Below are 15000 nucleotides of genomic sequence, written 5' to 3'. Positions count from 1 at the left end.
AAATGGATGTAAGAAAGAGCAATGGGAGAAAATCCTACAAATTAATTTTAAAATAAATTTTATGTGGTATGGGATCTTTCATAAACAAAGATCCAAAGACACAGAGCTGCACACTGAATACCGAAATGGGCAAAGAGTAGCAAGTTGTGAAAATGTGACCTGAGCAAAAGAGATTGGATCTGGGTGGTTAATTGCATGGAGAAGTGATGAGGATGATAAGATTTAGTTCAACCAAGTTTGTATAAGATTTTCCTTGGCTTCAACTTCTCATCCTTGATGATAAGAATGTTATTTTCCTTTTAGGATGAGGAGAATATCTTTCACATGGGCATTTAGTCTCCTACTTTTATGAAAAAGTTCTTCTACCTGCTATTTTTCAAGTGCCTTTAACTCAAAATAGTTAATATGCTAGAATGGTATCATTTGGGGGTGGCATGCTTTGAACGCCTGGATGTGTGTAAAGTACTCAAGAAAGAAAATATTTCACAAAAACATCAAAGGTTTAATTCTGCTCAAGGAGTTAAATCCTGGTAACTTTCTATGGAATCCTGGGTTCTCTATAAATTAAATGGTGAAAATCCTTGGTCTGAAGCAGTGTGATTTAGTCCTAAGTAGTCCTAGATTGTCAGAGACCTGAGGAGTTGTTTGGACTTAAACTCTACCTCTAAGAGCTTTTCAAAGAGTAGTGTAGCTGTCAACTTTCTATAGCCTGGGCTCTGTGAAAAAAGAAATGTGTGGAACACATTATTTGGTGGCAACATCAGTGTATGCTTAAGGACATACACTTAACAGCCTGGCCCAAGCTTGTATGCCACCTCGTCCCCCTATTAGCTGTATTACTTCTGAACAACTACATAATGATTGTAAGCCTTAGATTTCTCATTTGCAAGAGGATATGATAAAAATTATAATGCACAGGGTTGGGGTTAGAAAGAAAGCAATTATTACACTACTACTGAATACTGGCTAAGGTCCAACCTCTAGGTCACATTCATCCTATATAGGTAATCAGAGAGATTTTAAAGGAAAAATTATTTCTAAATGATCTAGAGTTTTTTTTTTTTTTTTTTAAGTCTGTGCTGAAATACCAGTAACTTACGTTATTGTAAAAAGAGAAGCATCATCACATTATAGTTAAGAACATAGGTTTGGAGATCAGACTCTCCCACAGACAAGCTGTGTACTCTTGGGCATGTCACTTAATCACTTCGTATCTCCATTTGCACTTGCATAATAGAGATAGACATAGTGCCTGAAATAATACATTTAAGCCACTTAAAATAGCATATGACAATAGTAAGTATAATATAAGTGTTTAATATTATTATTTTGTTGTCTGAAGTATTAAGTGTCTTGCTATATGGCATAGACTGTCACTTTCTTAATCCTTACTTCACCAGTGTGCCAATTTATTTACTTTTCATTAGATAACCACATTTCCTTTTAATGCTGGCTCTATAAAGACTTTGTTAGAAAGGACCTTTGCCTCACAACTTAGACTTTAATACTTTATTATGTAGACCCAGCCTATTATTCGCTATAATAAGCTCTGGTTAGAATGGTGATAATGCCTATTGGCTACTTCTAGTCACCGCATTTTCTAACAAGTTTTAGTAGCAAAATAAAATCTTCCGTGCATTTTTTCTTCTTTTTTTTTTTTTAATCAGGGCTCTTTATAGAAAGCCCTAGATTGCAGATGCTGGGAAATGCATATGATGTAAACAGAAGGAATGTTTACTTTTAATCCTCTAGAGATATTTTACTTTTCCCCTCTGAGAATTTGATCTGCAGACAAATTAATTGATCAGATAAGACAGAATCAAATGGTTACAACCTGTACTAAGTCCATAGGTTAAGCCTCAAGGTGCCAAGAAGTCTGGACCAGTATTCCTAGGTATTGACATTTCCAATGGTATGAAGACTAGACCTTGCATTTCTGGATGGTAAAGGCACAACACCTGGGTTTTATCTGATCTCTGGAAAGAAGTAGTCATGTTGCAAAAGGTTAGGAGTGAGAACCTATGATTCTTTCCAACCTGCTAATAAAACCAGTCTTTGGATTGATCAAAACCTTTTTATCCCCCTTCAAATGTCAGACAGTGTTGGGAAGGATGGAATAGCTGTCTCTCTTCTGCATGTAAATATTCTCCTCTGGAATGTCTGAAATTCCCATAAGTGATGGGAGATGGGGGGAACTTCTGTTTACTATAAAAGTAGTCAGTAAGTTGGTGGATCACACCATCTCGTATGTAATTCATGATAAAATTCATAAAGATGGACTTTAAAAACCCAACAGGTATGTGTTAGGATAGCAGCAATAGATGGAAATATGATTTGAATTTTATTAGGATATTATTTTCAAGGAAAGCATTCTTCCTGTTTCCAGATTCAATATAGGAAATGTAGAATACAGTGCTCAGAATTTGATGGATTTCCTGGAGGAAAAGCAGGAGATGAAAAGGCCCCCCAAAGCTGATAAGGAAGCCCACATCATGGCTAGCAAACTTCGAAAAGTTAAAAAGTCCTTGGAGAAACAAAAGATAATGTAAGTATTTCACTAAATGAACTGGTCATCAAAGAGTTAGACATACCTCATGTGTCCCAGTGGGAAATACACTCTGAATGTGCTTTACAAAGAAGTTCTAGTTATTGTTTGGACTTACTTGCAAATTTGAGAGAGAGAATGGGGTAAAGGTAAGTGACCATTATTGTAACTGAAAACTAGGTCCTTGTCCCCCATGACAGTTCAATAATTGGGATACAGTTTTAAGAAAAAGAAAAAAAGTTTTATTGCTTTGCTAGCAAAGGAGAAACAGGGTACTCCTGTACCAGAGGCTGTGATTCTGCCTATCAGGAGGAACAGGGGGATTTTAAAGGAGTTATCCAAAGGCCACCTTCCAGGTGTACCCTGACCCTGACGGGAGTCCCAGGGTGCCCTGAAGGTATGTTAACATTCATTTGTTAATTTGGGGGATATTCACTTCCTAGATCATCTGGCAGATATCTCCTTCCTGTGGAACACAGATAGCTCAGGGTAATCTTGTTCTGTGTCCCCTAGGGAAGGTGAGAGGAAGAAAAGGAAAAGGAAAACTTGTCCCTTCTAAAAATAGGATAGTAGACTGAGACAGACAGTATTACTCTATTGTATATGTATGATTACATGAATGGTGTGAGTCTACATTGTTCACAACCATAGAAATGAAAAGTTGTACCTCATTTGTGTATAATGAATCAAAATGCAGTCTGTAAAAATAAAAATTAAAAAAAAAAATAAGCCTCAGAGCTATATTCAAAAGGTCAAGTGAACCACTGTTACATTATCTCATATTCCTTAGTTGCACAGATTAGTCTCCAAGATTGGGAGAGGCAGGAACACAACCCATCAGTCTAGATAGCTTACAGAACCTGAGGTAATCATCCTGCAGAACCAGCACATGTGTAAATTCTTCCTCTCAGTCAGTCCTCCGAAGACATAAACATTGCCTGTGCACTTGGTCTCAGGTCAGAACAAAAAGCATCACAGTATGATTCACAGAATCAGCTGGGGACTGGTTTGAAAGATGCCAGTTATTTCAAGGGCTTTGCTATTGTCTCCTCTTCCTTGATCTCAGTGCCTAATTCTGTCAACTCTGGGGCCAGCACGTGTATGCTCTCCCTGTGGTCCTCTCTGTCCCGGCCCGTGGGACATCAACGCAGGACGGCGAACCTAAGAGAGAAGGAATGAAAGGGACAAGAGACACAGGAAGTGACAGCAAGACAGGAATTCTGATCAAGCTGCAAATTTTTATTGTTCTCACGGGTATTTATGCTGAGGGAATGAGGGGTATGACGAGGTGCAGGCTGGTTGGCTGTGTTCTTCTATTGGGCTCCTGATAGGGTGCAAGTTCGCGCTGGCGGGAAGGTGAAGTTCGCGCCGGTGGGAAGGTGAAGTCCCGGAAGAGAAGCAGGGACAGCACCATAGGCGCCATACTGTCAGAATTATCAGCCAGGAGGGGGGAGGTGCGCTGCTGCTTATTGTAAAGGTCAGAACGTTCTCAGAATGAGAACTTCTTCTTGGTCCCTGACACCTCTCCATCTTTAGTCGAGTCCTGGTTTCCGTGCTCATCATGTCTTCCCTGGATGACTGCACAGGTTTTCTTTTTGGACTTCATATCTTGATGTTCACAATTCTTCAATGTGGGGGGGGGTCCTCTCTGTCACATCCCATGTGGAGGAGGAAAGGGTTAACTGCCAGAGGAGGATGTTGGCAGGTTTTCTATCTTTTACCCCCAAAATTTATCTACTCAATGAACACACAAGAGCCAATACTCCTTTTATGACAGAGGGGGATGATGGGTCTGGCCATACCAGTTCTGGCCTCTTACAACAACTCGCCCAACTCTCCTTTATTTATAATATACAGGTGAAGGGGGTAAGGACCAGGAGTAACTTCTTCTGTGATGGACAGGATAGGGTGGAGTTAGGGGAGTCATTCTCTTAGGGGAAAATTCCAGAAGGAGACAGGGAACCACTTCTACTTAGTGCCAAATGCTTTCTGGAAGTTCCTAGAAGCCAGGCCTCTGCATCCCATGGGTCAACCTAGTCTGATTATACTAAATAACTGCTTCTCACATCTCCCCCATTTTAATATTTTAAAATGCAAATGGCGGGCAATTATGATGAGGTTCCGGATCTTGGTTTGGAGAGCTGCTCCGAGGTCCCAGTTCTTGATTCTGAGGTTATGGCAACCTATTATCATGACACAAGAAGAATTAGTAGCAAACATATCATTTCAATACCATTCAATTTAGGAAATATCTGATCAATCAGGAATGCAAAGTTCATGAGATCAATTCTATCTTTTGAATACCCTGGATGTAGCCATGCAATTTTACAAAATCCAGGCTATTATTACTGCTATGTCAAATGTCCATTAGATGATCCTTAATTATCTCTTAGTCCCATTGGGAAGTAGAATATTTAGTTGCAACAACATACATACTTACAGTCATTATGGCATTTAAGACTTTGTTTAAACTTGAGAGCAAAAGGTTCATCACTGATATTTGAAATAGTAGCTGTAAAAGCATTTAATTTAATCTCAATCATTCTATTAATACTTAACTTTCAGGGGCTGTAGCATCTTAACAGAAGGAATCATGCCCCTAGATATAATGAATGTGGGAACGAATAGAAACCTGAAAGAATACATTAAAATACATATGAACCAAATGATCATCAAAGAAATAACTTAGAATATAAATGTGAATTATTCATCTCTCTAGTGTAATATCAATCAGTTTGTTTGTAAGAAAAATGTGACTCGGATCCCAAGGCAGCTTCGACCCTTAAATTCAGGGGAGCAGGTGTTACGGATGCCCAGTCTGAGTCGTGGTCCAACAATAGCACCCAGTAAGCCACTCCAGACATGAGACCTCATGCAAGAGATTTTATTATGCAGACTACTAGAGCTTCCGCTCGGGGCTAGAAGGAAGGAAAAAGAGAGAGATGGTGTGGAAGCTTCTCCCAGATATTGGAATCTCCCAGGCTGGAAGGAACCAATAGCAGAGAAGAATACTTGCAAGCTGACTGATGAACCAATGGCTAGCTAGGATGTTCACAGACTGACAAGCTAGGATGTAACTTGGGAGGCAGGAAATGACTGAAATGTAAGGGGCGGGGAGAGCAGCTTTCAGACTGACAAGCTAGTTTGTGATGCAACCTAAAGGACGGGGGGGGGAGCAGCTTTGTATTACATTGTTAGATACTAATTTGGTCTTAATTACATGGATACCAGTAGTGCAAAATAATATCTGGAATAGTTCAAATTACATGGAATTTCAAAAATCAGAATGATCGTATTTTTAATCTTATTTTGTATTCTGAAAATATTTGTAAACAACTCAACTATTTGCCTAGTTTCTTAGATCTTTCATAGCATTAAAGATCTAGATTAAACTTGGTGGCTTGTAAATAACTATCTTTCATCAACTTTTTTATTTTTTGGGTGCTGGGGATTGAACCCAGGGCCTTCGCTTGCAAGGCAAGCACTCTACCAACTGAGCTATCTCCCCAGCCCCTTTCATCAACTTTTTGAGGTCAATCCAGAAACATATCCATCACCTTTAGAGATAATATGTACTATTGGCAAGACATCAAATAAATGTAAATAGTAATAATAATTTCTTCCCTATTTTAAAAAAAAAACATTAGAAACAAGGGATATAGATCTTAAATATTATAGAATTTAGCAATTTCACTATTTATTTGACCACTTGGAAAAATGTAAATTAATTAAGAAGCCTTTTTACCTGGAAAAATGTGAGTTAATAAGTATAAAGAAGCCTTTTTTATTTTTAGTTGTTTACCCAATAGGTATTAAATCTCATTAATTCACGTGGATTAAAATTATATGGATCCATTTTTATTTTAATTTTAAAATGTGAGCATGCTTCTTGAACTGTAAGTAAATTTTGAAATCATATAATTTATATATAGTCATTGTGTGCACACATTTATAGATCAGTCAAGAAATGGGCAGTTTTATACTTATTTTGAGTGAAGCTACATCGCAATGAACAAACATGTAAGTGAAGCTCCACAGCAATGAACAAACATGCACTAAACATTGATGTAATTTGTCAAAGAATTTAAGATATAAAAAGAAAAACTTCAGAATAATTCAGGTTGCTAGCTTTTGTCCTGATGATTGTTATTCACCTTTAAAATCATCCCTAAAAGGCAAAAGATTAATCCATCAAAAAGCACAATTAGAACATCTTTTATCAACTTCAGAAAATGTTTTCTTTCTCTTTTTTTCCCCTTGGATCTGAGTGGTTTCCTAGGGAGCCTTCAGGCTTCTCCATTTACATTTCAATGTAAGAGACCTTAAGGAACTAAAAGAAAAATTAATGGTTCCAGCAAAAACTTGATGCTGAGGGCATTTTAACCATTTCTTATTTTTAGGACAGGTTTGAATGTCGAAGAAAATCATGAGACCTTATTTTCTATTACTTTTGAGAATGAAGCTACTAGGCTTCTTGGTGTAGAGTTTGTTTGTTTGTTTGTTTTTCTGAAGGATGTAAAAAGGCTTAACTAATTCTCTATATCCAGGAATCCAAGGCCTGCAGTACCCACTTATCCCTAGGAAGCCTCTGTAATGCTTTGATATTCCTCCTGTGTAGTAGCACATAAAGGATGTCAGCTACATATTAAACAACAATTACAAGTGTTTTATCTCTGACTTTTGTTAAGTCCTTAGGTAGGATTTTTCCAAACAGGTGAGGGTTATCTCCAAATCCTTGAAGCAACCCTGTCTGGGTTAGTTGTTACAAAGTCAGAAAAATTTTCCTCTGACCCCTGCCAAATTTGGCTGGATTTAGAGTTTTCTCTCTGGGCAGGTAATTCTCTCCATTCTCTTTGTACATATGTTCTTAGTTGAGCATAAGTTTTTAAGTCATAAGTCAGTTGTCCCAAATCAGTAAATTGTCCTGAGCAGGTAAGCATATCCAAGGTAATTTGGACTCCATTCAATTTATTAATTTCTGCCTGATCTGAACAATGCTCTATCCAATTGCATTTCCATGTTAAATATTCGCCTTCAAAAAGGCAGGTGCTAGCTAGTAGGAGTCAATCCTTAGGTGGCAAAGCCTCACTACATATAGATTGCAGGAGACTTAACACAAATGGTGTGTTCACGCCATATGTACAGCATGCAGATTTTAACTCCCTTAATGTTGTAAAAGGAAGAGACACATGGGTTCTTTTTGTTCCTTTAGAATCATTTTGCTCAAAAATAGGGTATAACCTGAATTTTGCTAATTCCTTCTCTGCTGTATTAACAGGGGTCAGAGTTCTTGTCTCCTGACTTCTCCAGAGGTAGGGCAAGGCACTAGAGTAGGACCTTTCAAATGTGAATTACAGAAGTCCCGTGTTAGCTTATCTTCCTCTACATCTGGATGCCTTCCAGTCCTCTGAATAGAAACTTTGCCCCCACTATCAGGTGACACTCTGTCTGCAGAAACAGGCGTGGGGCTAGTTTCTGAATCTTTTTCTTTTTTTATCAACCAATAATTCCCCAAAAGACAAAGAGGTCCTGGAGGACGAGCATTTCTGATTCTTAGATCCAAATCTCTTAACAGCATTTCTAAGACTCGTGGTCAAATCTTCCAAAAAACACAAATCGACATCTTGGTCCAAATAAAAGCGAGTTTCTATTACAGTCCAAACTAAATTCCCATAACCTGCCATTGTGCTTCCAATCCCTGTGCTATGTCTCCTCTCATCAAGAGGCTTGATCCTGAGGGGCTCTGCCTGAGCAGGGAGCAGCCATGTTTGATAGGCTTCCATCCTTCCTCGCAGGGAGCAGAAACCACTGTTTCTGGAGGGCTGGAAGCCATGGCATGTACACACATACTTAAACTAGGAAACTCGCTGAGGAATTTCCACTTATAAGTTTAAAATATTCTCTGAATTCCCGATTAGGATGTTTTCTTCCCAGGATTCTAAATTTTGCACCTACCTCAGCCAAGTTAGTTCTCATACAGTCACAGAAATGCAGGCAGACCTGCCTGATCCTCTGCACTATTCAAAGCAACCAGGTCTCTATTTACATTTCAAGGACTGTGGGAGTTGCCTTCTTTCCACTGAATTTTCACTTTGGCTAAGTATTGAAAATAGCTGAATAGATCTATTTTTATTTCTCTCTCTCTAGAGAGCGAATTCCCCAGGCTCAGGAGGTAGAGGCTGAGGTAGAAGGATTGCCAGTTCAAAGCCAGCCTCAGTGGCTTAGTGAGGCTCTAAACAACTTAGCCAGACCATGTCTCAAAATAAAAAAATAAAAAGGGGTGGGAGTGACTCAATGACTAAGTGCCCTTGGATTCAATCCTTGCTACCAAAAAAAAAAAAAGGTTATTACATTGAGTGGTACTGGAGAATACAGTGTGATAACCCTAGAGTCTAAGGGTTTGTGGAGGGGTGTCTTAGGTCAGATGCCCTTAGTAGCACATGCTGAGATGGGGTATCTGTATAGTGATTAATTGATGGAGTGTGCTCATGAGGAAACTGTAAGGTAGAAAGTGAGGCAAGCAGGAAAGGGAAGGGGAAGAGGAGAAGCAGAGGATGTCTGTCTGTTCTGCTAGAAAACAGCCTGAGTCTAGGTCTTCCGGGAGCTGGGGAGTGCCACAGAACTGCCCCGCCTGCATCAAGGGGGCTGATTTTTAGAACTCATATCTGTGGGCCACATCCTTACCCTCAATGGAGGCTGGAATGGTGCAGTTGGGTACTTTCAGCAACCAAACTCAGGGCAGTCATGGCTGCTGCTCCAGGACGGAGGAGATTGACCTGGAATTGGCAAGGAGAAGGCCTGCCTTACCTCTGGGCTGAGTGTCATGAAGGTGGAGAAGGGAGAAAGTCGTCTTTTAGCACGGGAAAGCAAGGTCACGCTAGAGGACTGGATTGTGAGACCACAGCATCACATCACAGGAAAACACATACACCTGGAGCTCTCTCGCTAGGGACCTAAGCTCCAGAGGTGCATGAGAGGGAGACTGAGTCATGATCATACAGATGTGTGTGGCAGCGATTTGGCAAGTCTTGGGCTTCCAGGGGTGGCTGAACATGAATGTTCCTTTCTTAACAATTTTTTTTTTTTTTTTTTATAAACAGAGACGAAAAAAGCCATAAAAAGCCCAGAAACTTAGATAAAACCTTCATACATGAAGCTGAACATGATCATCTACTGAAGAGCCTGGAGAAGAACCTGGAAATGCCTCAGGATTGCACGTATGCTGATCAAAAAGCGATGGACGCCGAGGTCAGCGCTTAGCAAGGGACGTTTCTCCTAGAGAGCATGTCACCCCTCAGCTGGAGCTTCTTAGTTCTTGGCAGAGTTTAGGATGATAACTAGATGTAATTCCTACCAGAAGAGAACTTCTGGCTACATGTAACTCTCGAGGCCTCTGCTCTGCGTTCCTATCTGAAAAGGACCGCTGTAGGATTTGGACTGCTGTAGGATTTGGAGATCATGTCTTAAGAACTGTTCACCCCGAGAGCGTCCATCCTTTCACTGTTTCTTTCGATCATATTGTTTTCACAACTGAATTCTAGACTTCGGCGTCATATGCCTCATTTGAAAATGTGGGTAACTACATGGCCTAGTACCCTTCCAGTGGTCTTTACAGAATTTCTCAAAATTAGAGGCTTTTTAAATTATACCTAACATGTTCTGCCAAAAAGGCATTAAAGCACACACACACACACACACAGACAAACACATACACACACACACACACACACACACACACACACACATTCATTCTATTGTATACCTTCTTTTGTAAACTTCATGGCTTCTTCCCTTTTTATAACCATGTATTCACATCATATTTGAATGGATCCTGGGCATTCCACTGCACAGATAACTGCATAATTAAAATAACCAGCAGCCAGACTTCCACTTTTGGACTCTGAAGTTCCACCTCCAACCAAAAGTAGTGTTTATCTTTGTACCTAGAACTCTGGGTCCCGCTAGAGTTTTTCCTTAGGACATGGATCTTCTTAAGGCCATTCATGACTGATTTGCAGTGAGAAGCAAGGGTTCCCTAACCTTCTAGGATAGAGACTCTGCTGTGTTTTCCTAGAGAAGACTGTGTCCCTGGGGAGAAGTCCAAAGGTTCCCGCACTGACACCTGACCCACTGCAGGCCAGGGTAGGTCCTGTACCCACACCTCCTGTGCTGTTTTGTTGGAACTTTTCTCTCCACAAGTCGGGTGAGGCTATTGGAGAGCATCTCTCTAAAGAATCAGGAAGATTTTTCTTGCAGTTATTGTTGCTGTCATAGAATTTTCTTTCTAGTCTTGTGGAGTTGATTGCTAATAGTTGCCTCATGAAGTCAAATTATTACATTGTATGCTTCTTATTTTCATTTAAACTTTTAAAATATGATTTAAATTAAAATAAGGTGAAAAATTATCCAAATCTCTAAATCCTTTGCCTCTTTTAGTCATTGCAAATGGTGTTTCATCGAGTAAGATATGAAAGAAAAGGACCAGAACTGAAAGCTTTGGCAGAAAGGGGCATTGGATATCACCACAGAGCCATGACTAACAAAGAAAAACAATTGGTTGAAATTCTCTTCAGGAAAGGATTTATTAGGGTAGGTAAATGTTTTCATTCTAAAAATTGAGATTATGACTATGTGTAGCTGAATGTTCATGAAATGTAAAATACAGCTATTGTTTGTCTTTTTTCTCATATGATTATGTCTTTTTGTCATTGTCTTTTGTTACAACCTATGATGTGACTGTGTATCCTCATCTCACTTTAAAGGGGGAGGGGACTTGAAGTGTACCATTCAGTTTATACCTTTTCATGAGAGTAAAAATATTTCCTAAACTGATACTTTTCTGAATATTTTTGCTATGAAGTATGCCTATGTTGATATTGGCATAACCCAATGCTTTTTTGTCTGTAAGATCTAGGGAATTTTGTCAACTGTTTTTATGATTTTGTCCACAGGCATTCTTTCATGGGTTAGGAGGACATTTATAGCAGAGTTTTGGTCAGATCTTTTTCTTTTTTTTTTAATTTCTTTTTTAGTTGTAGATGGACACAATACCTTTTTTTATTTGTAGATGGACACAATACCTTTATTTTGTTTATTTATAATTTATAAATATAGGGTGCTGAGAATTGAACCCAGTGCTTCACCCGTGCTAGGCAAGTGCTCTACCACTGAACCACAACCCCAGCCCCTGGTCAGATCTTTTTCTAATACATTAGCTGAAATAAGGTCAAGAGTCTCTTGCTTCCTCAGGGCTGGCTGCTTATCTCAGCAGTTTTTTGATATGTCACTCAGTGTTCTCTCTCCTACCACTGAATATGGACAAGAGGAGGAGTTGATAAAATAACTTTTAAGCCAAACCCTTTACGTTTTGTGTAGCATGTCCCATGGGTACATGAGGAGAGTCTGAATAAATTCACAAAAAGATTTATACAATTGAATCTGAATCTTGAATAATGTTTAAAAATAGACCCTACCTTAAAAATTACCTGTTTTTAATTTTGTGTGACATAGACTGCATTCCTGTGTGTGTGTGTGTGTGTGTTTGTGTGTGTGTGTGTGTGTGTGTGTGTGTGTGAGAGAGAGAGAGAGAGAGAGAGAGAGAGAGAGAGAGAGATGGGGGGGAGGGAAAATTGATATGGATCCTGCTAGGCTAGTTTCTTTTAATCATAATAAATTTAAATGTAGAGAATCTTACATTATAGTAAAGGGTAATTGTGATATCTGGAAAAAAAAAACAATATATCATTAGTAGCTTTCCTTAGCCTTTCTCTTAACTAATAACTATTTATTTATTTATTTGTGTTAAAGGTTCACAACCAGAGAAAAAATTTTCTGTTTTGTAAATTGAGGGAAAAGAGACACACTGTTTTGATCAGCACATCCTGTGTCCAAAATAGTATCTGATTAATTGTAGTTGCCACATTACTAATAGCTTGATACATGAGTAATTATATCTCTCTAGGAAAGGACCGATGGAAATAGTGATAGGTTTGTTACAGATAACACATTTTTAAAAAGGCATTTACTGTAGTTATTTTCTAAATTCAGTGTTTTACTTTCTCTGCATTTTCATTTTTTTTAAAGAACTAAAAAAAATTATAAATAACATGGCACATTTTGCTGGGTATATAGGACTTAATTACAGAATAATTAGAGAAAGTTACTCCCTGAACTTAATACTAACCAGGACTTAATTATAGAATAATTAGAGAAAGTTACTCCATGAACTTAATACTAACCAGGACTTAATTACAGAATAATTAGAGAAAGTTACTCCATGAACTTAATACTAACTTAATACTAACTTAATACTTTCTCTGCATTTTCATTCTTTTTAAAGAACTAAAAAAAAAAATTATAAATAACTTGGCACATTTTGCTGAGTATATAGGACTTAATTACAGAATAATTAGAGAAAGTTACTCCATGAACTTAATACTAACCAGGGCATGTATGGTGATCAAAATAAAGCATTAGATTTAAAAAAATGAACAAGTTGGATTACCTAAGTAAACTTTAGAGCTTTTCCTGTCAGTTATTAAGGAAATTTAGGGGAAGAAAAAAAAAAAAAGAAAACTTCTTTTGTTCTTACATTACTGTGATGTTTTCTCTGTAATATAATCTCAATGAATTTTAATAGACAAAACTAATTGCAGCAGAATTGGGTTTTTGAAAGTATCATTGCCTTATCATAGGGAAATTTTCTTTCTAATAATTTATTTAAAATATTTACAGTAACATCTGTCATATACCAGACACCTTTCTTGGTACTGGGGATACATTGGTGAATGATACTTAGGTTCTGGTATAAGACAAGTAAACAGACTAGTCATGTTATTGAGGTAAATGTTAGTAGCCAATAGGACAATAAATAATGCGGACAGAGAGGTAGATCATGATAGTAAAGAATGATTATTTTTAATGCTGTGGTCCATTTGAGCAGACAACTAAAGGACCTATACAAATGAGTATTTTGGGGAAATATATTCTGTGCAAACTAATGATCTTGATTTGAGAATGTGCTTTTTGTGTTTGTGAAGTAGAAAGATGCCAATGTGTCTAGCGTCTCCAACTGAAAGAGATACTGGAAACTTTTTCAGGAGCTTTATGGAAGTAAATAGTTTCATCCTATTCAAACACTAATTCAGGAGCTGATTGTTTTTATCCTCTTTGTAGGTGGTAACAGCTACTGGAACACTTGCTTTAGGAATCAACATGCCTTGTAAATCTGTGGTTTTTGCACAAAACTCAGTCTATCTGGATGCCTTAAATTACAGACAGGTACTTTATACATAAACTTCTTAACATTTTGCTAAAATACGGCCATAGAAGAGTAAAACCAAACCAAATTACACCATGAACCATAGGTTTACCAATATGTTGCAGTTCAAAATCCAGCATACTTGGCATTCATTCCTGCCTGGTTACCATTTTTAGCCATTGTATCATGGAGAGCACGTGAGTTTGGGATTATGGGACCACTGCTGATCAGGTGGATGACCTTGGATAGGACATATAAACTGCTTGATTTTCTTTTCCTATCTTCAGAATATGGGTGATGATTGCTATCCTATGCATTTACAAAAAATGAATAAAGTGATTTGCAAAAAAGATACACATCAAAGATGCTTGATAAACATTTCACTGTTCATTTCCTGTGCACAAGAGTTTGAACCCTGACATTATCATCAATGCTTTTCTATTCCTTGCTCCTGGCACATGGCCTATTAACCAAGACCACTCCATCACTCTCCTTTGTTTTGGATTTTTGCCACATAGTCTCTGAATCCACCATCTTTCATCATATGATCTTGGCCTTGTATTATTAGACCAATTTTCTTGATTTTCCATTCTCCTTATTCTACTGTGTCCTGAAGACAGTATAGTTTTTCTTCATATAGTTTTCTTGCTCAGGGATACTTGACTAAAATTTCTTACTGGCTACATCAAATTTAGATGTCACCCAACATTCAAGTTTTTATCAAACCACCTCCTTCCCTTTGATTCTAAGTACTTCTTAATCTCCTTATAGGTCTTCTTCCTACCTAATATAATATGCTTGTAATTTCTCACCAACTTACCATCCCCTGTCTCTCTTTGCTTCTACATAAACTCTCCTCTTGTCTCATCTTCGGGGATCTCTGGAGACAGGGCGTTGAGATATTTGGAATGATGGGTTTGGGGATTGAAATGCCAGGGATTAAATTCTAGATCTCCTACTTTCTGGTTGTTTCACTATGGGTCAGTTTCTTTTCTTTCTTTCTTTTTTTTTTGTTGTACTGCGGATTGAACCCAGGAACACTTAACCAATGAGCCACACTCCCAAACTTTTTATTTTATTTTTTTATTTTGAGACAGCGTCTTGCTAAGTTGCTGAGGGCCTCACTAAATTGGTGAGTCTGACTTTGAACATGCAGTCTTGCCTCAGTCTCCTGAGCCCCTGGGATTACAGGTGT

The 15000-nt window shown here is 38.2% G+C and overlaps 1 protein-coding gene across 6 annotated transcripts in view; it reads left to right on the top strand.

Moving 5' to 3' along the window:
- The window catches only part of LOC124983792 (probable ATP-dependent RNA helicase DDX60), a 102507-nt gene that overhangs the window by 55423 nt on the left and 32084 nt on the right, over positions 1-15000 (top strand). For all 6 annotated transcript variants that reach the window (XR_007108498.1, XM_047551365.1, XM_047551366.1 and 3 more), the window contains 4 exons: positions 2387-2545; positions 9646-9793; positions 10982-11134; positions 13721-13825. Coding sequence is in view for 5 of the 6 variants with exons in the window: in XM_047551365.1 (XP_047407321.1) it covers positions 2387-2545; positions 9646-9793; positions 10982-11134; positions 13721-13825 (565 nt within the window). In the remaining variant the exon portion in view is untranslated. The remainder of the gene's footprint in view (positions 1-2386; positions 2546-9645; positions 9794-10981; positions 11135-13720; positions 13826-15000) is intronic.

The sequence above is a fragment of the Sciurus carolinensis genome, chromosome 4 (genome assembly GCF_902686445.1).
Source record: "Sciurus carolinensis chromosome 4, mSciCar1.2, whole genome shotgun sequence".
In the NCBI taxonomy this organism is placed as follows: domain Eukaryota; kingdom Metazoa; phylum Chordata; class Mammalia; order Rodentia; family Sciuridae; genus Sciurus; species Sciurus carolinensis.
The sequence above is the reverse complement of the archived record's forward strand: the minus strand, read 5'-3'. Positions and strand labels throughout refer to the sequence as shown.